Source organism: Pseudoliparis swirei, chromosome 16 (assembly GCF_029220125.1).
Source record: "Pseudoliparis swirei isolate HS2019 ecotype Mariana Trench chromosome 16, NWPU_hadal_v1, whole genome shotgun sequence".
In the NCBI taxonomy this organism is placed as follows: Eukaryota; Metazoa; Chordata; class Actinopteri; order Perciformes; family Liparidae; genus Pseudoliparis; species Pseudoliparis swirei.
In genome coordinates, this window is record NC_079403.1 from 21,241,936 (window position 1) to 21,266,329 (window position 24,394).

At 43.4% G+C, this 24,394-nt stretch overlaps 1 protein-coding gene across 2 annotated transcripts in view; it reads right to left on the minus strand.

Annotated features, from left to right (window-relative positions):
* cdk14 (cyclin dependent kinase 14) overlaps positions 1 to 24,394 on the minus strand; it is a 201,210-nt gene that overhangs the window by 137,432 nt on the left and 39,384 nt on the right. Inside the window, exons 1-5 of one of the 2 annotated variants that reach the window (XM_056433737.1) lie at positions 23,068 to 23,107; positions 13,095 to 13,340; positions 7,232 to 7,326; positions 6,554 to 6,633; positions 2,744 to 2,838 (exon numbers count right to left, since the gene is read on the minus strand). In XM_056433737.1, the coding sequence (XP_056289712.1) occupies positions 2,744 to 2,838; positions 6,554 to 6,633; positions 7,232 to 7,326; positions 13,095 to 13,325 (501 nt within the window). In that variant the 5' untranslated portion in view covers positions 13,326 to 13,340; positions 23,068 to 23,107. Of the gene's footprint in view, positions 1 to 2,743; positions 2,839 to 6,553; positions 6,634 to 7,231; positions 7,327 to 13,094; positions 13,341 to 23,067; positions 23,108 to 24,394 lie in introns of those variants that run through there. The other variant, XM_056433736.1, reaches the window with a different exon arrangement.

Below are 24,394 nucleotides of genomic sequence, written 5' to 3' on the forward strand. Positions count from 1 at the left end.
CTATCCCCTTTCCCAAAGTAATTCTCCCTCACCCTGTCAATCATCATTAGTGTTGAGATGCGAACAATGAGCTGATGTTTGTGGTTGGAAAGCCCCCTGTATGGAAAACAGCACACACTGATAACAGCGCCGAACACGAGATGATGGATCAACATGGAACCAGTAGTCCCACATTTGCACATTTGCTTGGAATTTAACATTTAAGTCACATATTTAACCAATGAATGTAAGTAATTCCTCGAATGATTGTGTTTCATCAAAATTAAAAAGACAAAGACATGCCACGGGAGGATCTTAACTGAGCGGGGTTAACTGACCTCCTACCGCTGCTCTCATTCTTTATTCAAACATGACCTGCTGAGCTCCAATCACATCTCACCCTGCCTCCTTGAAAAGCTCACCCTTTGATGAGCCTTCTCTCGAGCAAAAGGAGGCATCGTAACATTTTTAGTCTCATTAAAATGGAGAAGCGGTGGAAGGCTGAGTAAGCTGGTTCTGGTTGAGAGATTTGGCCACGCTCAGCATTTGAAGATCAAAGATTGAGCTGAATATCAATGTGACCATCAATGGTTTGTCAGCGGATACATATGCAACGGGATGCCAGAGGATCTGAACTATTCGGAACCCATACTGCTATCACTTCTGTCCAAAAAGCTGAGGTACTTTTTTTTTCGAGCTGTGCAATGTTTACCATGTGAAAGCTGAGCTGAAAAATATGTTTTGATATTACGAGCACAGATTTTCCAATGAAGATGTTTTGCCCCTGGGCGAATAATTCAGGATTATGTTTCTGACTTTAAGAGATTTGGAAAGGATTGTGAAAGACTGTCTTTATCTCAAGAGAATAAATAGAAGTTCAGATGCAGTTTGCACAACAACAGCTCTTTAAAGGGTTTTGACATGTGTGTCTTGCTTACTAGAACACTGTGGACCAGTGTTATCATCACAGACTACAGATAAACCCAAATGTTTCTGAAAGGGAGGGTTAGGGTTTTACCTTGAACTGGGTTCAAGGTAAAAATATATCAAATGAAATATGAAAAAGTATTCTGAATAGACCTTTCATCTCAACAGATTTTTAAGTGGGTTTGTTTTTTTGGTGGTTTTATTACTTTTTTCCTGCTGCTCCCATTCACAGAAGCTTCACCTCGCCTCAGACAACCTTTTCTAAAATATCGCTTTCTTCAAAGCCACAAAAACTCCATTGACAAAAACTGAAATTCGACCTCGGAAAACAGAGCTCACCCAGACTTAAAAAAGAATTTCAATATGGGAGGAGGACTTATGCTTGTTATACTCTCTTTGAGACGCATCATCGTAGTTCAACATGTCTCCATATCATCTCTTTGAGTTATTCATACATTCAGCGCAGCTAATGTTGACTGAATTACTGCTGGCATTCACATTATTGATTGGATTGGTTGGTAACCCACTTTGCTGCTTTTGCTAACTGCCGAGTTGGCGTTTCCATCTGAAAATCCCATCGAAGAACCCAGATGAACTCGCTGTTGAAAATAATCTGAGGATAAATTTGATTGCTGCTTCTGATACGCATCAAATTACAAATACACCTGTTAAGTGTCGAGCATAGCTTGATTAGCTCCAGTAACGGCCATCTCTACCCCTGGTATGTTTTAGTTGTAGGTGTATCTCTAAACTGCAGTCAACAGTAGGGATGGGTATCGTTTGGGTTTTTTCCGATACTGGTGCTAAACCGGTACTTTTAACCCTTGTGTTGCCTTCGGGTCAATTTGACCCGATTCAATGTTTCACCCTCCTGTCGCCTTCGGGTCAATATGACCCGATTCAATGTTTAACCCTCCTGTTACCTTTATATTTACCAACATATTTTACCCTTGAGGTCAATATGACCCCAGCTATTAAAATCTCCAGAAAATTATTAGAATTAATATTGTTTTCCAAGTTTAAGTGTGAGGTACTTTATGTTTGTTTGTTGACTCCCGAAAGAACACCGACATTAAACATTGAATCGGGTCAAATTGACCCGAAGGCGACAGGAGGGTTAAATATTGAATCGGGTCAAAATGACCCGAAGGCAACACAAGGGTTAAAACGGTACCGGTGCCGAAACGGTGCCTACGAGCTAGCTTAAACATGGTTAGAATGGCACATTTTGTATTTGTTGGACTACTTATATGAATGCAGGACTTTCAATCAACGTCACGGTACTATTCTGAGTTACGGCTGCCCTTGGCATCATCGGTCTCCACGTTTTCAGGGGGACCGGTCTCCCCATCGCGCCCAGCCTGACCGCTGGGCCATATTGGCACCAGTTTTTGGTACCCAACCCTAGTCAACAGTGTGTTCTCATTGGAAGCTTTACTAAAAGCCACTGGTATGTCCCAAGATAATCCTTTGCTGTAAAACCGTGACTTTCCATTAAAATGTCTGTCTGGCTTTCCTGTACTGAGCATAGACAGACCAGTCTCTGATTCTTCTCGCTTCCATCCTCCAGTGGAAAAAAAGCTCAGGCTGTTGAACATTCTTCAAGAGCCCTTTAAACAACAGTATTCCAATCAAAATTCCCAGTGCTAGTCTTTTTGTGGGCAGAGTATGAAAACCTGAAACTCAATCGGGCGAGCAGACACCGAGGTCAAAGCGACCAAGACACGAGCCTCGACTTCTGTTCCCTTCATTTAGAACACACCGAATTTCAGACCGCTACGATCCGCCCGCGAAGGGTCCGATTGGTTGATGTCAGTGCGGCGGCGTGCAAACTCACCACATATTCGAAGACCAGAGTCAGGGTTTCCTTGGTGTGGATGATGTCATGGAGGAGCACGATGTTGGAATGCTTCAGGCCTTTCAGAAGAGATGCTGCCGAGAGGGAACAGACAGAGAGTCATTGTGAGGCCCACATCATATGGAGATACCAAAGGACCGGCTGGGATCTGTATCCTTCGTTAGCTGCATCATTAGAATGCAACGCGGCCCATCCGTAAACTTCGCTACGTAGTTAGAGGGGATTAAGAAAAGGATCCAGACAACGAAAAATACCACAGGGTGGATTAGAGCGGTGCGTTCTCACACTCGTTTGTCGACACGTTTATGATGCAATGGACATTAATGAGTGGAGCGGTGAGAGGCTGTGTTGGGGAGATGGTTACTTTACTGGAAAAGTCTAACAGAGTCTTAGTGAGAAGGATGGGTGTGATCAGCACATTCAGGCTCAGATTAATGAAGACGTTCACGTGTGATTTGCTTCTTCAGAGTCAAAGATTGAGAACAGGAAGGATTTTGCTAATATTTCGGAGGAGATATACAAAAGCAAAGGTTTAAAGAATGTGCGAGGGTCAGAACCTTGAATGTTTTATTACCAGGCCTACAGACTGAAATGATGGGGCCTCACTCAAGTAAAAACACTATTGGAACAGCTTTGAAGGGGAAATGAACCAATGCAGTTTTAATGATCAGATTTCAGATGACAACCTGAGATATGAGTGTTCACCATTTTTTACAAAGGCCGTCCTGTTGAAACACCAAACTCAGTAAGAAAGGAGAGCTGTAGTCAGTCGACATTAAACCAAAACCTCAATCCTTGGCTTTGTGACAATTTTGACTTGAAAATAGTAATTTTCATCAGTGTGACTTGTGTTTATATCAGGAATCATGTCCGTTCTTATGATACTTAGCATCTTCATGGTTCATAGAAGTTCACTGACATTTTGTAATTCTTAAAGAGTGTCATGTCAGCCTCTGAGAATTATAAAGCGCACGACCTGAAAGTAAACATCTACCCCACAAACATCTAGCTTTTGTCTGCGGCTGCTAGTGTTAGCGTCATGTCGCTAGCTCTGCTAACTAACTGACGCTAATCCGCGATTCACCGTTTACTTTATAACCCAAACGAAGAACGCCTAAGTTCGTCGAACACCTAACTTTATCTTTGCCTGCTAATGAGTTTATAATGTATAATTAGTATGTGAGTGAAAAGAAATCTGAAGTCAGGGTAATTGTTTGAACCTGTTCCCTATAGAATGTTTTCAGGTATTTCAAGTACTGTAGTAATTACATTTTTCTGATAAAACAGTGTATTTTGGGTGATTTTTAAGAAAACATGACGTTCAATCAAAAATACGCATCAGTGAATCTGTTCCGTTACCCGGTCACGTAGTTTTTGACGACAGCGGCACAAACAATGAAAAAAAAACTTGAAAAGTTGTCTGTTGCCACTTTGAGCCAAGCTCTCTGTGCTAATTACAGAGGGCAAACAAACCGCTGACAGAATGTGTCCTCGAGCCACAGTAAAGGAACTCCGGGGAACAGTTTCATTGGGACAGAATGAGAGGAACTTAATGGGATCAGCTTTGATTCAGAGGCGGGAATGTGATTTTCACACAGTTGCCAATGTGATTAATTGAGCAAACACAAAGTTGTTCTCCAAGGGTACGTTGACACATATCCTCAGAGAGCCGGCGAGTGATGGAGCCTCATGAATACATTCATCCCGTGTGATGACCTAAAGGTTGTTAAAAAACAGCGGCGAGGTTAGCGCTACAGTATGATACCTCAAAGATCCTGTCACCTGTTTGAAGATCCAAACCCCGCCCTCGCACTCATAAATACACCCACCACATCTCTAGTAATGGGCAAGAGTGTGTGCAGTTTTAATAAGCACACACACACGCACATACACACCTCTACTGTACTGTGGATACATGAGTTAATTCAGCAGCAGTCTGTAATGCTGCTCACGTGCCAGCGCTCGCAGCTTCCTGCTCAGTAATTGCTGAAGTAGTTCAATTTCAAAGCGGCTTTCTGATCCGCTCACAGGGAGTTTGGACTGTGTGTGTGTGTGCGTGTGGGTGTGTGTGATGGCTCAAACTTTGTCAGGCCTGAATCGTACACAGATCAATCAGTTTTCTCATCTAAATTCAAATGGCAGTCATGCGTGTGGAGGTGAGTGTGTTTCTTCTCAAAGTCCAGCAGCAGCCAGTAAAGTGAAGAGCTTGAAATGCTTAACATACACGACAGACAGCACACACACACACACACACACACACACACACACACACATACATACACACGCAGCCAGGGCCCGCTCTGTGCTGCCATTGCACATATAAAAGGACAACTTGTACAGTAAGTCATTACATGTCAAACATGTGGACACAACGATTAAGTTCTGTAGAAGTGTGGACCACCATGGGCAGTTGAATTGTTTCTAGTATTTTTATGCTTTTGAGGAATAAGCAATTGTAACTTTATCACAGTAGGTATGTTTATTGCAGAAAAAAAGTACTTTGCCTGCTATTGAGTTTGTAATGTATAATTATGATTATATATACAGTATATATATATATACTGTATATATAATTATTATGTGAGAGAAAAGAAATCTAAAATCAAGGAAATTGTTTTAACCTCTTCCCTATAGAATGTTTTCAGGTATTTCAAGTACTGTATTAATAAAATTGTTCTGATAAAACAGTGTATTTTGGGTGATTTGTAAGAAAACATGACGTTCAATCTGACTGGCAGGGTTGTGGGGTTCATAGACCAAATATTAGAGATGTGAGGTAATTACTGACCTCATTATGAATTAATGAGGTGCATCTTGAATAGTGACACGGACATTTTCAAGAGATATTCAACATCTTCTACACGGTGCACACAACGTTCAAACCATCAATCTCAACACGGCAGAACATTTTGCAGATCAGCAGCTCCAATGTTGGAGCCCAAGAGACTTGCTCCGGGAATATTTAGCTTTGGTACAATAATTGACGATATAAGAAGCCGACTCATGGCCCGTCCACACCAAAAGCGTTGAAAATGTTGGTGCGAATAGATCCCATGCAAAGTCAATGCAGAGACGCGAATGGTTGCGAATGACATTAGTAAAACAAAGCAAAAAATGTAGGGGGAAAAGCCAATCAGTGTTGAGACGCTTCGCCCGTCATCATTGACGTCCTGCCGACGGTGAATCGAACTGGCCGCTGCTACTCTAGTAGCGCTGGAAACGACAGTAATTCAGACGTAGTCGGTGAAAGTCAGCGAGCTGTGTGAGCCCACGGGTGATGTTATGAACCCAAACACGAGCATAGAGGTTCCGATGTTAGTGAGATGTCCAACAACAAGTATAAAGCAGAAAAAGTGCTTATGTCTTCCCTGGTGGATGGCAGAAATGAGTAAAGCCACAGAGATAAGCCACGCCCCTTTTATGGCGCGAATGACGCGAATTAACCACAACCTGTCGGGACACTTTTAATATGAACGCAGCATCAGTCAAAGCGGCGTCCCACACTGGTTACGGGCTACGTTTTTTAACCTCGACATTTTATTTCGTCTTTTGGTCGGCACCATCTTGGTTTTCGTCCGACGGCGGTTTCTTTTTTTTTGCCGTCCTCATCTTGGATTTTGGCCATTTTTATGAACTGAAAACACACTGCAAGGCTTTGCAAGTTTAAGTCACCTACTCATTGCCGAGGAGTTTATTTGCACTTTCAAAGTAACACATTTGTCATGAAAATTGAACTGAAGTCCGTTAATTTGAATCCAGGACATTGGATCACAGTCCTGAACCTCTCACCTTCTCGTATGGCCGTGAAGGGCGTCCCTTCCTCCTCTTGTAGACGAATCACCTTCAGCGCCACCAGTTTCCCATTCACCCTGGCAATGACACAGAGGACAAGAAAGTCGAGTAATCCTGTCTCCTTGTTGTTGTTTTTTCGTAAACATGAAAAATAATCTATTAAAAAACAGCGGTGCCAGAGAACAGCGAAGATTGTTTAGTCAATGAAATGTAATTTAGCGGCAGTGGAGTGAGACCCGCGTACAAGGCCACCAGATTACAACTGAATGAAGCTCACCAATCAAAACTGTTGTAATGAAATAACACCATGACTGAGAAGAATAGAGTCCGTGGAGTTTCATACACTTAGAGTGTATCGAACTTTTCATTTTCTAGAATTTAATTAGCAGGAGAAGCACTAAACCATAAAAGATAGAACCTAACTATTGCATCGATGAATATAAACATCCATCCCACAGTGAATAGAATAAAAGAAATGACATTCCATGACAAGAGACACATTATTTACATAAAACGACACGGTGTAACTGTTATTGCAGTTATATTTAATGAATTCACTCAGTTGCAGCACTGCTCCCGGATAATCAAATCTAGTGTCTACTGCCCTGCAAGAGTTATAAACTATAAAGAAGAGTGAGTGGAGAAGGCGTGATTGGATATGCACACTCTACTTACTTGCTCTTTCCTTTGTAAACTGTAGCGTATGAACCCTCTCCGAGTTTCTCCAGCTTCTCATAGGAATCAGCTTTTCCAAACTTGGGGCTTGTAGGCTAAAGAGAGAAAAAGAAAGAAAAGAAGGTTTAATGAAAGAATGAATTCAGTCACACAGAAAAAGGAAAACTCTCTGAGGATTTCGCACAAGACGTTACGAGCCTACGAGAGATGTTACGATGCGGAAGCTCCCCACTGTATAGTCTGGGAGGTGTAATGTCATTTCGAAGGAGGAGTAGGAGACTCTTCATGTAGGAACGCCGAAAGACTCCTTTTCATTTCATCGTCAGTTTAGAACTTTTAGACACGTTTTCTTTTTCGCCGGTTCAGAGAGAAAGAGGTATCGTGTGCAGCTCAGAGGGAATGAGTTGGTATGAAAAGGAGGAACTAGCACAACTCAAAAAATGTCCAACTTAACCAGTTTGGTTCGGCTGGGCAATGTGTCGATATTATATCTGTTGGGAAAATAACTATTTCAACAGGAGTGTAACCTTACAAATCACCGGATGTTGGACTTTTATGGTCTGAAGGTCTTGCTGGGTGGGAGGCACCAGGAAGTCTAAATACTAATCAGTATTCTTCTTCAATCACTGATAAGTAAGTAGGTAATGTTCCTTTATATTGCACTTATCACAGACAAAGTGCAGTACAGTAGTAAATGAAAACAATGTGGCAATAACAGGGACCAAAATATGTCAACACTGATAAGAAGTTGATCGTAGGTACTTCTAAGAGAGGAGAACTCATCTGCTTATCTGGAGCCCCTTCGCAAAAGACAATGGAGGCCTGTTTCTGGAGAAGATAAGGAACTGCTTTAGGCTGGCTCGGACCACATCCCCTCCCGTTACTGTCTGTCACACTGTATAAATGACTGAGGCTCAGAGATGGATCTTTGAACAGAAACTTGGATATATGACTTTCAACTCTGCTCCTTCTTGCAAGAATAAATTAGCTGATTGATGATTTTACACTTGGTGTCGAGTAGAATTTTTTTAACAATATCGATTTTGTGACATGAGACTGGAAATGGTGTTGTCTTTTCTTGGTTTTAAAAGCTGCATTAAAGGGTTATAATTGTCTGGACTTGTCAGGCTGTTCTAGATGTTCTTTATGTTTGCCATTACCCACTTTGTTTAATTTATTTATTGATTTATTAAGACTGTAGCACGTTGGGACTGGTTCGTGAGCGGTGCTCTATAAATAAACATCTTTAAAAAAAATCTTATGGCGGAAATATATTGTGGAAGCACCAATAGTCAATAGTTCATATCATGATAACTAACCTTTAATTGATAACAACCAATTATCAAACAAGTATTACAGCCTCCCCTTTTGCCCCCCCCCCACCATTGCAAGTTTACATCCATGTCTGTTTAAAATGTGATAACCGCGTTATTTTATCCTATTAGACATTTGCATTAAATCGTCAGAATTACGATATGATTTATGTCATATTTTGTATGTTTTTGGAGGTCACATTGATATTTGACCACCAAGAAAATGGTATGGTTAGACAGGCAAACAACCAGAAAACCTGGGCCATCAAAAAGTATCATCATACAACATGTACAATGGTGGAAGGAGGGTTTCTTTTAGGAAGCGTGTCGTGATGCAGAATTAACATAGAGTGTCAATGCTGATTAAAACCTATTATCTCCAAGTACAGGTCATGTCTGATCCACTACCCTGCTGACAACCCAAGAGGCTGTGTGTGAAGTACGAGGGCCATGTGGCTCAGGCTTCCTCAACAAAAAGGAACGATTTAGACGATTTTATAATCACAGCTGAAACAATTCATTAGTGTCTCGCAGCGATGCTGGCAGGCAATCAGTCAAGCCTCATATCACACTTATTACATCTTATTTGTGTGCAGATTCATTAGGCATTTCACATTTAGGGTAGGAATTTAAAAAAGGAAATTGCATATGTATAAAAACCTGAACATCTAGTTTGCAAAATCAAAAAGATACGAGATACAAAGCCTTTAATTAACCATGTGAGGGAATACAATGCCGGAAAATGAGTTTCAGATGGAGAAAAGAAACAGAGCTTGGTAGCCAAAACAACACACCTGAGACATAAGAAGTTAATTGGTGTTTGACAGAATCTGAAAAGCCAAAGCGATGTGCATGCTAATGTCTTATGGGTTTGATGTTAAAATATCTTTTGTAAAAAATGACAAATAAAAAAAATTAAATGAACAGCTGGTGGTTCCAAGTCTCCAGTCAGCAGCCTATAAAAATATTTCAAGATAAAGGTCAAGCTCTGGACGAACAACAAAGAGTGGCAAAACATTACAGAAAAGTTACATAATACTTTTATAAACCTTCTTCTAAGTGTTCCATTTTTTTTCCCGCTTTTCGTTTTCCGCACAAAATGAAAATGTGCATAAAAAAGGTGGATGGAAACACTTATATTCCGTTCTATGGAAACATGGATAGATTGCAGTTAGCAGTTCGGAAAAATCAAGCCAAGCAGAAGTGCCATAAACCTGCAATATCTCTACTGTACATCAGGGGGCGACTGATTGTATCGAAGTCTCTGAGAAAATGTCTTGATTAAATGATTTATTTGTAATTTATGGTATATTTAGTAGACCATAAAGCAGGGTATGCTTTACGGTGTGGCTACATTGTGATTGTTAGGTCACTACTATGATCCGGGAGTTGGCCACATTTTTATATTACAACTTTCCTCTTTTCTTGGTGTTTTTTTAGTTTATAAAAGTTAATTGTCACTCGTGTCACTTCTGGTTGCAAAAAACAAGATTGTGACAACCAATTAAAACTCAAGGCTTCAAAACCGCCCACAAACCAATTATTGATGGCACGGTAACTCCTTCAACTTCTTTTATAGTCTATGCTACCACCGTGAAACACACTGCTGCTAATAACAACACCATGAAATATACAAGAAAATGCAACATTAGAATCCCACTAATTCTTCACTCACTATTTTGAAAGGTAGCTCTACTGTACACGCTGATGGAATGTTCTCTTGAGTTACTCTCAAACCAGGTCCACAACTTTCCACATACAAGAAGACTGACTAATTAAGAGCAAAGGAAAAGATTACCACCTCTACCCCATCCTCTCTCAGAACTACACGCTGTGTTTCCACGGTAACGCTGGCACAACGGTTGAACGCTTTCTCACCCACTGTTTATCAACTCAAACAGAGGTCACTAACCACCAGGTACCGTATCATCAGCACCATTGTTGGTGGTGGTGGTGGTGGCTCTTCCTGTGGTCGTTCTCCTGCTCTGTTATTTCTGCTTCTTTTGGAGGAGAGGAGTTGCATATTGTGATATTTCTTGGTGAACAATCGCTAGACAATGTGACTCCTGCTTCCAGGACTGTTGTCATTGTCCCTGTCTGGCAACTCAAGACCATAGCTCACCAATCTGTTAATCCATCGGCTATTGATATGACGGTCCAGGCGAGACTAGACAGCATTCAGCCAACACCTGCAATACCAACACAACTCGGACTACAAATAGAAACCACAAATAGAAACCACAAATAGAAACCACAGTTGTAGAGATTATGTGCAGTGACTTTACTGACAACCAGCACTAATGGTATGTCTTTGTTAATTAAGCAATATTGCCACACACTGCAAACAAGCCATAAGCATCCACTGCTACTTTGGAGCAGCTTCCAGTCTTTATGCTAAACTAGGCTATTGCTTCACCACATTATCAACAGAATGTGAAGAAGTTACAGTGACGTGTTGTCAAAGACACCTGTTGTTTGAGAGAGATCTCCAGCTATGTCCGCCACGTCACGTCTCGGAACACCACATGTAGCCTGGGGGTGGCGATGGGGAATGGCTGTAGCATCCGGTCTGTCCTCGGTTCAAAGAGAGAGGACGAAGACGTAGAGCAGCCCGGAGGGCTCATCAATCACTCTGAATGTACGGTGCATGTTTGGATCGTTTTATTCAGTGGCAGAAATGAGAAAACGTATCTTGTTTTTTTGGGGTTTCATCCTCCCCGTCACCAGGAGACCACTTGGCTGGGAGGAGAGTGGGCAACGGAGCTTAGGGTAGCGGTTAGCTGGAGCAACTAGCCTTCAGTCAGAATAAAAACGTCAGAGAAGACGGACAAAAATCAAGATGGCGACTTCACTCAAATGCCGATCGTCAAAATGGCCGTCCACAAACCAATGGGTGACGTCGCAGTGACGAGGTCATACTTCTCGTAGAGTCTATGATCCTCTTCCAAGTGTCCCTGGTGGAGAGGAGGTTATGGGACTCAGTTTCTATCTGTTTGGCGTCACCTCCGGATCCTTTTCTACATGTATGTGGACAATCTATCATTCTGTCATCCTGATTGTTCATCCTATACTTCTACTATGTGGGTCTATTCTAAACACATGCCATCTGTTCATGGGAAACTGATCACTCCTCTGAGCCCATTTGCTTTTTCCTTTTACTGAGTGGAGTATTTTATCATCTGAATTTAGGATATTAGGCAAGAGGATATAGTAAACGCTGTACCCATTTAAAATCCTCTTGAGGCACATTTGTGGTTTGATATCTGGCGACGTGAATAAAATCGTATTTGTACTTCATTCTCGTCATTCTACATTGTAACAGGGATATGTTCTTGCTACTCTGGCATGTGACAGATATGGCATTTTGGATTGTGACTACCGAATGTACAGTTACAAAAAAATTAAATGAGGGTAAATTACAAATATAAAACTAGAACGGGCACTCGGTAGAGCGCATACCTTCGCATATCACAAGATTGGGCTTTGAATTATGAACATTTTGGCATTAGTTGCATGCCAATTGGATATAAATTGACCGCGCTACACTCAAAAAAACGATTCAAGCCCTTCTTAGAGGTGACACATTTAAATATTGTTTGATACATTTAAATAAATCAATTACAAAACGAAGATATTTATATTGAATGGGTGTAACACAAAATGTATGAATACTTTCATTTATTAGATTTATTTAGGTTACACTCACAAAAACGATTCAAGCCCTTCTTCGAGGTGACACATTTAAATATTGTTTGATCAATTTAAATAAATCAATTACAAAAATAGATATTTATATTTAATGGGTGTAACACAAAATGTATGAATACTTTCATTTATTAGATTTATTTAGGTTAGATGGTGTGCATATCAACTCAAAATAAATGTGTTTCATTGAGGACTACCCTTTGCGCATGCGCCTTCTGAAAATCAGTTGTTTGCATGAGGTGAAGACACTTTCAGGACTGTACGGTGGTGTAGTGGCTAGCACTGTCGCCTCACAGCCACAGGGTTGTGTGTTCAATTCCCAGTCGGGGCATTCCTTCTGTGTGGCGTTTGTGTATTTTTTTAGTTAGTTAGTTTATATTTTGAGTTGGACAAACACAAATTAATTTAATTTAATGAATATCGTTATTTTATGTTAGATGTATTTGATACAAATGAGTTGGACTAACTTAATTACATTGTATTGCACTGATGTGCTAAATTTGAGTTGGAGTTGCATATAAATATTGGATGGAAAACCTGCCAACAATTTAATTGAGTTCATCCAATGAGTCATTTCTTTGAGTGTATGGTAAAAAGAAGATGTTGACCATTTCATGACCTTGACCGTGACCGTTGACCCGATAAATCCCAAAATCTAATCAAATGGTCCCCGGATAATAACGAATCATCCCACCAAATTTCATGCGATTCGGTTTAATACTTTTTGACTTATGCAAATAACACGCACGCATACAAATACACGGCGATCAAAACATTACCTTCCGCATTTTCAATGCGACGGTAATAAGGCTAACTGTATGTATGATGCTCCAGGGTGTACTTACAGAACTCGGGCTGGAGTGGCGACGCAGTTTGGGTGACTCCTTGCCGGTGGACGAGCCCTTGGCGCTGATGCAGGCATTGTTCTCAGAGTGGACCCTCTTCACCTGGCTGACGGGCTTCTCGAACGGGTCGAAGCCGCTCTGCGTGCGCTGCACCCTCACCTTCTTGTCCTCAGGGATGGTGTCCAGTGGCTTAGTGACCGAGTCCGATCCCTGGCAGCTGCGTGTGGACATCTTTGTGACACATATCTGTCCAAAAAAATGGAACGAGGAAGAGAAAACAAATGCGTTGAAGAGCTTTAAAGACACGGAATCCATCTGCGATTATGTATTCAGCCAGAAAACTGTCTCCCAGATCCCGCCTGTCTGTAATCTCCCTGTCAGTCTGGGTTCTTCCATCCCGATAGAGACTCGCTGCTACCTCTGCTACGATGAGAGCCTTTTCATCTCCATCTCTCTTTCCTCTGATCAAAACAGTTTCAGCCTCGGTCGGCTCTGCGCACACACACGTCAGACACACACTCAGACACACACTCAGACACACACACACACACACACACCGCCGGCTGCACATTCACAAGCTTTCCGCATTATCTCTGTCACACATCGATACATCCATACAATTGTGCAGACATGCTACAGATTGCCTCCTACAAGCACGCCGAGCACACGCCGAGCCCTCCACACGCCGAGCCCTCCACGCGTCTTCTTCCTTTTCCCGACACAAAGCACCTTACCAGCTGATCCTCCACAACGGCCACAAAAGACGCAGGTGCCATGACATGTTTTGCCACGGCTCCCTCCAGATTAAATATTTAGGCCGGGCTCCCCTGCAGGAAGAACTTCTAATTACTCTATTACCCAAGGTGAGGTTGTCTTACAGCAGCTTGGCTTATTCTGCAACAGCACACAGGGTCCCTTCTCTGACGCTGGTATGGGAACTTAACAACAGCAACAATTATTGATAGTGTGGTTGAAGATGACGTTTTTCAGATTGTTTCAGCAATACAATTATAATATCCCTGATAAGACATAATCAATAACTACAAACATGTCTAGAATGCAACATACAAGTTCTATACAAATATCTATTTGTGATCTTTTTGGACCAATATTGGGATTTAAATGGTGAATATTTGCTGTACATTAAACTATAGGTCTGCATATGTGTCCTATATCACATTACATGTATTTATTTTTGTAATAGGCATGATCAGCAATATATCTGGTGTATGCATGAATAGTATCACATAATATATTTGCTGTGGTTACCCCAAAGGCATTTTTATGATGTCAACCTTTCCCCAAATGGTTCTAGTTTTCCTTTACCAATTGAACATACATGTATTAAAATTACAGTACAGCACCAATGGCTCGCTTTGATACAGTTTGAATATGGCACTGATGAACTTGGGCATGGTCAGGTGACGGGATACAGGTGAGAGGAAACCAGACCAACCCGCCGAATTCTATGCAATCACTGCTTCTGGCACAGCCGGTTTCTCATTGAGCTGTTTCTCCTGGGAATGACAGTAACAGCTTGTTTAGCTCTTGTGTCATGAGCCACTTCTTCATTATCAGCCCCTGTGCTGCTGAGTGTTGTGTTCGGAATATGACACCCACTGTTAGCGTCATTGCTCTACTCTAGAGTTCTAATACACACCTGTGCTTGGTTACAGTTGCCAGCTTGCACGCTCACAGAGGGCCACGTCCAAGACAGATTCACTGCATTAATGAACCATTCGACGTACATGAATCAGGATTGATCCGAAAAATGACTGTACACCTTAAAAAAATGTAGTGGAGACATCACAGTTGTGAAGATGTTGAGAATCTAAGGTGCGGATGTTCTGCATCGATACGGTGAAAGGAAGATAATCGTGAGTCTTTCCTGCGTTTTACTGTCATTTACTGTTGTGCTAGTTTCTCTCCTCTCTCCTCTTTCTTTCCTGTCCTGTGATTTCGGTGTTCCACCAATGGCGGGGAGACGGAACCCACACTCGGCAGCCCGCCGATGTTATTGAAGCTAAATAGCCCCAAATCTCTAAATCAACCAGTTGATGAAAAACAATGGTGTTGCCTGTATTGTCTCACCTTAACTAATACAACTTCATTCCCAACCAACAAACACACCGTCTACAAAAGGTTAGAACAGATAAGTGGAAAATAAACTATACTCTATTGAAGAACCAACCCTAATTGGCTGCCTTGTTGCCACCATGACTCTGACGGAACAACAAACTATAAGTGGATGGACTAATGGATTGATCGATGCATCCTGTGCACTTATAATACTGAAACCAATCCAAAACTTTACGAGCAGAAGACAAAGTAGGACCGAATTGCAAGAAAATCTAAAGCCAATGAACATCTGTTGTTTCTCTTGTTCGCGTGACAATAAGCAGCGTGCATCCACACCTCGCTTCAGACTGAAGCCAGCACCGAGAACATCACACTTGCAGGCATCAAGGACACGGACGCTGTCGCCATGGACACCGAGAGAAGCCGTCCTTGTTCTGTTGTTGCGTTCCTCTTTATTGTAACCTCAACGGAAAAGTATCTACACACCCCAAAAGAATCAGCAGGTGCAAAAAGAGATTAAAACTGTTCGCTCTCACTCATTAGAATTTTCGAATTAAACTAAAGACAGTGAGAGAAATAAAATGTACAAATAATAGTAAGATTATAAGCACCACGGCTTTTTACAACACTCCCTGCTACATCTGGCTTCCCTCCGTTGCCAGGATGGAAACACCGTGCCAAGACAGGAAACCTCCGCCACGGATGCAATTACACCGTATTGATTCTAGTAGAAGGACATCCTCTTTCATCACTACTACCCCCCTCTGTTGCCACCGCCACCGCGATATACCAACACACACATGCACACATGCAAACACAGGTTGATAAGCAGCACTGTTTTCCTATCTATAAACTGCTGCCGTGACCCCTTTGCCCCACAGGGATAATTTAAGATCAATCTTAGGCCAGAGTTGTCATACAGTAATGGAAAAGATGGGTCGTAACACAGTAGGCAGGCCCAGGCTAATGCAACTACCTCCAGAGAAGTACTTACTGATGACATTAGCTTGAAGGATGACAAGAACCATACAGGCCATAAAAGATCAATCAGCAATGAAGCCTACTTATGTGCTCTGCTAACTCTCAGCTATCTGCCATATTAACTGTGCCACATTCAGGGTTTACCCGCTGTCTGAACGCTTTTCTATTTCACTGAGACAAAGCGTGGCTGTAGGTTCGCCCCGGGCTCATCATTGTGAGTTCAGGACGATAGCGAGACGATAAAGCAGAGAGAGAGAGAGAGAGACTGGAAACAAAAAGACGTCACCCTCCTCCTCATCCTCCTCCCATCCACGCTGTCTGGGGCGCACAGGCCTTTGTTTCATGACTGGCAGATATACAGTGTGTGCTTTTTCTGTGATCTGTTACTGCCAGCTGACGGAATTGAACTAATGATGGACCATTACGAAACAGTTGAACAGAAGATGTGATTGAGGATTAAGCTGACATGTCAGTGTGGAGACAGTAATAGTCACATCTGGTCCATCTCTGACCACTACGGGGTGCACATATATGAGCAAGGGGAAGGTGGTGTAAGGTGTATATGTAGTCGTGTAGCATTTCTAGGCGACTAAAATAATACAATAACATTCTTATGAACTAAAAACACACTCCAAAGAGTTAAAGTTCTAAACACGGACAACCCAGACAACACTGTGGTAGCTACCGATCAATCCCAGTGGGCCCCGCCCTAAAGCACACCCTGTTTTATGGCCTATTTGACATTAAATGGATCATAATTTACCAAATGAACATCCTGCTGTATTGAAGAAGACGAAAGATTGAGACCATAAAAGATCATTACAAAAAAATGCCGGTTTAAGTAGCATGAGATGATGAACCCTTGATGGATATTCATGCAAATAATTTCCTGAGTCGTCCACGGGGTCACCCACCAAATGGACGTGCCTAGAAAAGCTTCAATGGAAGGCGTCCAGGAGCCATCCGAATTCGACGCCCGAACCACCTCAGCTGACTCCTTTCAACATGAAGGAGAAGCGGCTCAACTCCAAGCTCCCTACCTTATAGCCGAGTTCCTTACCCTATTTCAAAGACTCAGCCCGGCTTCTCTACAGAGGAAACTCATTTCAGACGCTTGTACCCTAGTTTTTTCAGGCACGACCCAGAGTTCGGGACCATAGTTAGGGTTGGAACGTAGACCGAACACTAAATCTTCACCAAGATATCTGCTGCACCACCTGTTGTACTGATGCAGCCGCACCGATCCGCCTGTCGATCTCCCACTCCATCTTACCCTCACTCGTCATTAAGACCCCGAGATACTTCAACTCCTTCGCTTGGTGTAGGCATCCTGTCCCCACCGAGAGGGAGCAATCCACTGGTTTCTGATTCTCATCCTCGCCGCTTCACACTCGGCTTCAAAACGCCCCAGGGAATGCGAGAGGTCACGGTCCGAGGAGGCCAACAGGACCACATTCCGAGGATGTACCCTGTCTGGGTCAGCTGAGAACAGCCTGGGGTAGGACCTGCTTTCCCTTCCTGAGCCGTTAGATGGTTTGCCAGAACCGCCATATGATCCAACCACCAGGAGGTGATCAACTGATCCTCTCTTCACCCGAGTGTCCAAGACATACGGCCACAGATCAGATGATACGATTACAAAGTCGATCATTGATCTTGACCGCTCCATGTTGTTTCTTCGGACTGAAACCGGGGCACCTTCCCTCCTGGGTCTGGTTTGTCTTGTCCGGGCGAGGTAGCTGGAGTCGGTGGGCCGCTCTGGGTTTATTGTGAACCCTGTCTCTGTGTGAAGTCTCACACAGCCAATTGAAACGTCTGTATTAGGGTTCTATTATCACAGAACTGTTGCTGAAGGCAGGGTTATGTAACACAATGACTTTGCTCTGTCCAGCGCCCATTTGAACAATGATGAAAGGCGTTTCTGCCCACCCTTCAAGCATGGCCATTGTGAACAGTTACAACAGCTATACAGCCTTTGGCCACTAGACATGGTCTAGACAGTTATTTTGTGATGGAATATAGTAATTGGGTTATGTTGGCCTCCTGTCAAAGCCAATTTCACTTCTGACTGAAATCCACTCTCATTAAGCGCACCAGCTAAAGAAAATATGTAAATGGTTTTTTTGTTAGATTGCTGATGTCCTTTTATGATTAAGATATTGTGGATGAAAGTCTTAATTAACATATGTCATGGAATAAAATATCCCGACAGCCAACTGATACCCCAGATAGTGGCTCTTTGTTATTGCACCTACATCCCCACTACAGAAAACGGAAAACACTTCCCTGAAATGTTGGTGTATATGTTAAAGACCGGGATGCGCTTCACTGGAGTTGTACCTTGTAGGTTTAACATTTAAAAAAAAAGATTGAATAGGTCTGTGATCTAGTTTTTTTCGGTGAGTGGAATCCTAGTATTCCTCTATTTGTATAACGCCCCAGCCCTAATTTGCAGGTATCACTATCTGCACTCAATTTACCTGGCTTGTTAGCTTAGCTTGTAACTTAAGTTGGGCAAGTAGGCTACATTACAAATGAGCCTGTTCTTTGATAGCTACAATAAGCGTCCCAATTTATAAAACTTTTAATAATTGACCAAGAGTGCACCTTACTAACACAGCTGGCGACTGAGTGCTAAAGTTAGCTGCTAGCTTAGCATATGTCATGCTAACAAGGCCTGCCCCCGCAGAGGTATCTGCTTGAACAATCACAGGTTTAGAGCCATTCAGTGGCTTTTCTCAATCTCTAGTTTCAAGTCTTCTTCAATACAACATGATGTTTGTTTCGGACGTTTTGGTCCAGTGAGAGTCGGGGCTACCTGGTCGTTGACAGGTCTCTACCACAACATTGTCCGTGTTTTCGTCTTAGAACTTTAACCTTTCACAGTGTGTTTTCAGTTAATCGTTACATTTTGGTCACCTAAAAGTATGCTATACAGAAAAAAAAACAAGATGGGGACAGCCAAAAAACAAGATGGTGACAGCCAAAAAACAAGATGGCGACAGCCAAAAAACAAGATGGCGACAGCCAAAAGCCAAATCTAAGGGCTCAAAACGGCACTTTCTAAACCAACGAATGACAACACCACTTCTTAAACATAGTCTATGGAAACTGCAGGCCGTTCTTTTGCATCGTGATGATCACACACCGGTCCATGACCTGGCATTCTTCAAACATGTTTAATTGTATGCATGTATAACTGTGTAGCAGCTGCGCTGGGATGTATTTCCGTGTCTCTAGAAGCTCAACTGTTCACACTCAGTTGCCATTGCCAGCAAGCCAGCCTCTTCTCTCAGAGTGAAGAATGTTTCTGTGATAGGCCTACAGCAGATTTCTTGGAGGAGGAACATTTCTGGGCAGTTAGTGACTCAGACAGGCCATCCACCTTTTAATGAGTACGACCGGCCATTGCCTTTCATTGGTATTCTGAAGAACCGGAAGCACCAACGTACAAATGACTGAATTGGCTGACTTCCCAGCACTTTCAACTTTATGAGAGCGCACAGTCACTCAGGAGAATGGCCGTGATGAGGCCAGCCCCTTACCTCTGCCTCCACCTCCAAAACTTCTCTCCTTAAGTGCCCTGGCAGTAAAATAGCTCATCTTCAGTCATGTAAGAATGAAGAGCTGGGGGCAAAGCAGTGTAATGAAAATACTTCACTGAACAGAGCAACTTCTCACTTTGTTTTATTGCTTCTGGCAATTTTCTCATGACAAGTGCTGCTCTGAGATTCAATACAGCTTCTGGATACACCATAAAGCAGGAAACGATTAGGATGAATTATAATGATATTTCGATTGTCTTTAAAACTTCTTTACGGGTAGGACACACACAATTTTACTGTGCTGTCGTTCTCATGGTCCATATGATAGGGAAAAACACACTAATTTACCATCCCATTTATCATTGTTAGTCTTGCATGTATTGATGTTAGCTAGTTAATTCATATAAATATGTACACATTGATAAGTGGTGACTCTGGGTCAGTGGTTAGCAGGTCTGTCTTTCAATCAGGGGGTTGATGGTTCAATCCCCACCCTAGTGGATATGTCCTTGAGCAAGACACTTAACCCTGAATTGATCCCTGTAGCTGTGTCTACGGTGTATTCATGTAAAGTGTCTTTGAGTACCTTAAAAAAAAGTGATATATAAACTAAATGGATTATTATTAAACTCTGACAATATTGGCAGTTTTTTACAGCTTGTCTAGGATAGAAGGCATCGTTTAGGCGATTGTAAGTACCTGCACCATCACTGAGCCCAAACTGGGATAACCCTGATGACATCATCCAGTTTTCTCAAACAAAAATAAGAAGCTTCTGTACATCCTCATTACATACATTAAACATCCAGTATTTCACGTGTATTTAAAAAAAACACGGCAAGAAAAGTCAACCATGTGCTGGCGCTGAATGAAAAGTCAAAGGGTCACCAAAGACATAAAGATACTTCCTCTATTAAGAATAAAGATCTGTACATAATATTTACAGCGATCCATTACTGGGAGATATTTGAATCCATAACAAAGTGGTGGTCCGACCAACATTTTCATCAACGGAGCCGCAGGCATGGCAACAAATCACGAGACATGTTGAAGACCATTAGGACGCTGCTCTTTGTCGAGCTGCACAGTCCTTTGGTCTGATGAAGAGATGTTACATAACAGTGACCTGAAATCAGCATAACAAAATGCCATGAACTGGATGTGGATTTCAGGTCAAATTGGGCATTCATTGCTGACTCATTACCACAAGTACCACGAAAGCCATACACCTTCAGTTTGTAGCCACTTGATATATGAATCATGCCGCGTTCCATTGACTCCATCTCTGGGGTAACACATCTGAATAAAAAGCATTGTGTCTGCTTGCTTGACCCTCTCTTCCATGGGCCAGCACTGTAGCTCTGAATAGTGACCTTGAGACAAACGAGCGAACCGGATAAAAACAAAGAGGCGGTATAAACCCAGAGGAAGATAACCTCTGCTTTCAGCTAGTGGCTGCTTGACTACAGCCCCACAAAGCCCGCCCACATCCAGGAGCTCAGTTTTCACAATGTGATTTCAGTCAGGAAAACATCCATCACGCTATTGACCGAGCTTGATATTTTGAAACCGGACCGGTCATCTATGGGTAGAGTGTTTGGATCAGTGACTCCCAACCTCTTTGGATAAACCACTTACAGCTTCTAGGCATGTGTAACCCGTGATAAGAGATTATTAGTAAACGCAAGGCCCTTTTTAAATTGTCAATAACCAGAATAAGAAATCTTCGTTCCATACCCTAAACATGTCACTCGAGGCACCAGGTGCTGCTTTCTCTGCAGTATTGAACATTACTCATTGGTCCAGCACCAACCCTTTTGGCTCCAACACCCTGCGAACGTTTAAATCACAAAGTCCGCCCGGTAGTTTACGGACTATCAGAAATTGCTGCCAGAAACTATTGAGGAGCATTCAATTTAGTCCCCGTTTCGACTTAATTTAAATAAAACAAACACATGACGTAACCCATTTTTAAACCTGTATTTCTTGACAGCGTTCGTATGTTTTCTGCTCTCGACTCTCAACCCTGCGAGCCAAGCCGCCGCTGTTTCTGAATGTGTGCCAACGTGTCAAAGAAAAATCTTCATGAAGGCAAGATGCCGACGTCTCGCCATAGTTTCCTCTGATTTTGCGGCCATCTTGGCTTCGCAAAACAAAAAGCGGCCACCGAATTGGTCCAGCAGTAAGTAGGCGACGAAGCCATATCATTCATGATAAAAAATAGGATTAACTGAGGATGAACTATTGCCAACTTTAAACACTAATTAGAAAAAACTGAAGGATGACACATCGGGAACTATTCAAATACCCTAAAAAACAAGAATGGCTTCAGTCTACGGAGAAAGTGTTCTTCCAGAAAAGCCTCGGTTACTTCTCAGTTAAGAGGACACTACTCTGGATTAGGCCCTGTATGCTGACAACACTTGCCCTCTCTCGAACATGACACCCTGATCCACTCCTCCTGTTCCCTCCATCTCTCTTTGCTAACAGCCGCTGCCTTCCCGAGGCGCTGCGTATGGCCGCGTAGAAAAGCCTCTCTGCGCGTCCAACGAGACGCTCTCACAGATGGTGAATGGTCCGCCCCCCGTCTCTCTCTCGCCATCGTCCTACCCGCGGCGTCCACATCCCATCCCCTCTGGGCCCGTAAAAAGACGAGCGTGTTGCAAATGTGTGGGGCGACACGTCGTAGTAGAGTGTGCGGGGGGGGGGGGGGGGAGGGGGGGAATGCTGCAGCCGAGCCATTAGACAACATCAGCACCCATTCCACCACCACAACGGAAATGCTACCTATTAACAGAGTGGATGGCATGTGGTGATGGGTGGGGGGGGGGCGACGGAGACAACTGGCAATGCTGCCGTTGTTTCAGGCAGATATTGGAGACTTTGTTTGCAAAAACTGCAGATAAAGCTCAACACACACACACACACACACACACTGCCTTTTCCCGCTACTTCCTTCCAATCGTTCAGCGCGTCTCGTCCCATCCTCGCCACGGAGACTCAGGTGGGCCGTCCACTTTCAAGCTGTCACGCTAGCAAGAGTGCTCATCGTCAGAGAACCCCCCCCCCCCACCTCCACACCAAACACAAACCACAACACACACACACACACGGCAGCCACAGCTGCCCTACAAATGAACACGATGCCGTCTGCATATCTGCACATCGCCTCGTACAATATTACAATATTGTGTGGCGTGTGCGGGGAATACTATTCACGCTCAAACACACACACACACACACACACACACACACGTTCATACACCAACGGAAGCGATGTATCCGAATGGCAAGACATGGGAGGGGGGCCGGGGGAGGGGTGGGTGGCATGCAGGACAAACAAGCACCAATCTCAGCCTTCCTCTTACCTTCCAGGCGGAAACAGCTCACCTGGATGCCTCTGAAGAGCAGACACAACGCATTCAGGCCAACCTCTCTCCCTGCAAACCAGCTCACAACATCTCCCTCCCTCCCTCCCTCTTTCTCTCTCTCTCTCTCTCTCTCTTTCCTCTTTCCGCTCTCTCTCTCGCAAGCTGGAAATGATGAGATTGTACTATGAGCAGGGTTGGGGGGGGGGGGCAGTGAGTGAAATCTGAGGCGATGGAGGAGTATTAGGAGGCGGCGCTGTATCTGGCCGACAGCCCTGTGAAGACTGCCAGCTCACGGTCGTGAGGGACAAAGTGGAAGGGGGTGGGGGGATGAGGGTGCGAGATTGGGTGCGACGCAGCGGACGGGAGGGGGGAAAAAAGTCCCCGTCTGCGAGGACATCCTGAAAGCCCAGAGGACCCCTGCTCGGCAGAGATGGTACAGCCCAGAGGAGTTTAGGGAAACAAACAGTGTCTGAAGCAGCAGCTAGCGGCCGAGGCTACAGAGCTGCAGCGACAGCACGATTGAGTCTGAGCGGAGAGGGAAGACGAGTCTCAGATGAAACCTGAAACCTGGGCGTCCGACCGGCCGAAAGCATCGACTCTTTGCCAGAAGATTGTAAGATTAGATGGAAACAACATAATTACACGCCGATATCTATCGCCAAACCCTCATCATCATCATCCTTAACCTCCATTTAGAGGAGTGCCAACCTCATCAGGACAAATGGTTGGTTTTTTTGAGGGCGAAACTAAAACGCAGCGCCTCTTAAGCAGATTGCTCATGACCTTCGGGGACCACCGAGAGAATACATCATACCTAAAATCAAATTAACATCATCATTCCAATGCCTCTTCCAACAGAGAGGACCACATGTTCTGTCACACTACGGTACGGACTAAAACGTTACAATAACAATGTACTGGCTCGACTAATAGTACAAAGTACTCTCTCGGGCACACTTCCCCTCCAGCTGCGTTCCTACCAAAGCAAACCAGTGGAGTCCAGCCTGTATGTAACACATTGTTGATACCAATAGAACCACTCCGCCTCATTCGAGGTTCCAACCCGAGCAGGTAGGAGCAGGTGGATGTAAACCACTGTGTCGTCAATAGCAAAACATGGGACATGTTGCGCAACCCGGTCGTTTTTTAATGAAGAGCCACACCCGAACTACGCTGACGAGGCGACGATTCTCTCGCCGTAGAAATGATTCGGTAAATGTCCCCGTAAAGATGATGTAATGAGTAATGACCTGGCTTAACGTCCCACTGGGTTTCTACAGTAGCCCAGAATGGACAAACTACAAACTGGCTATCCACATCTGTG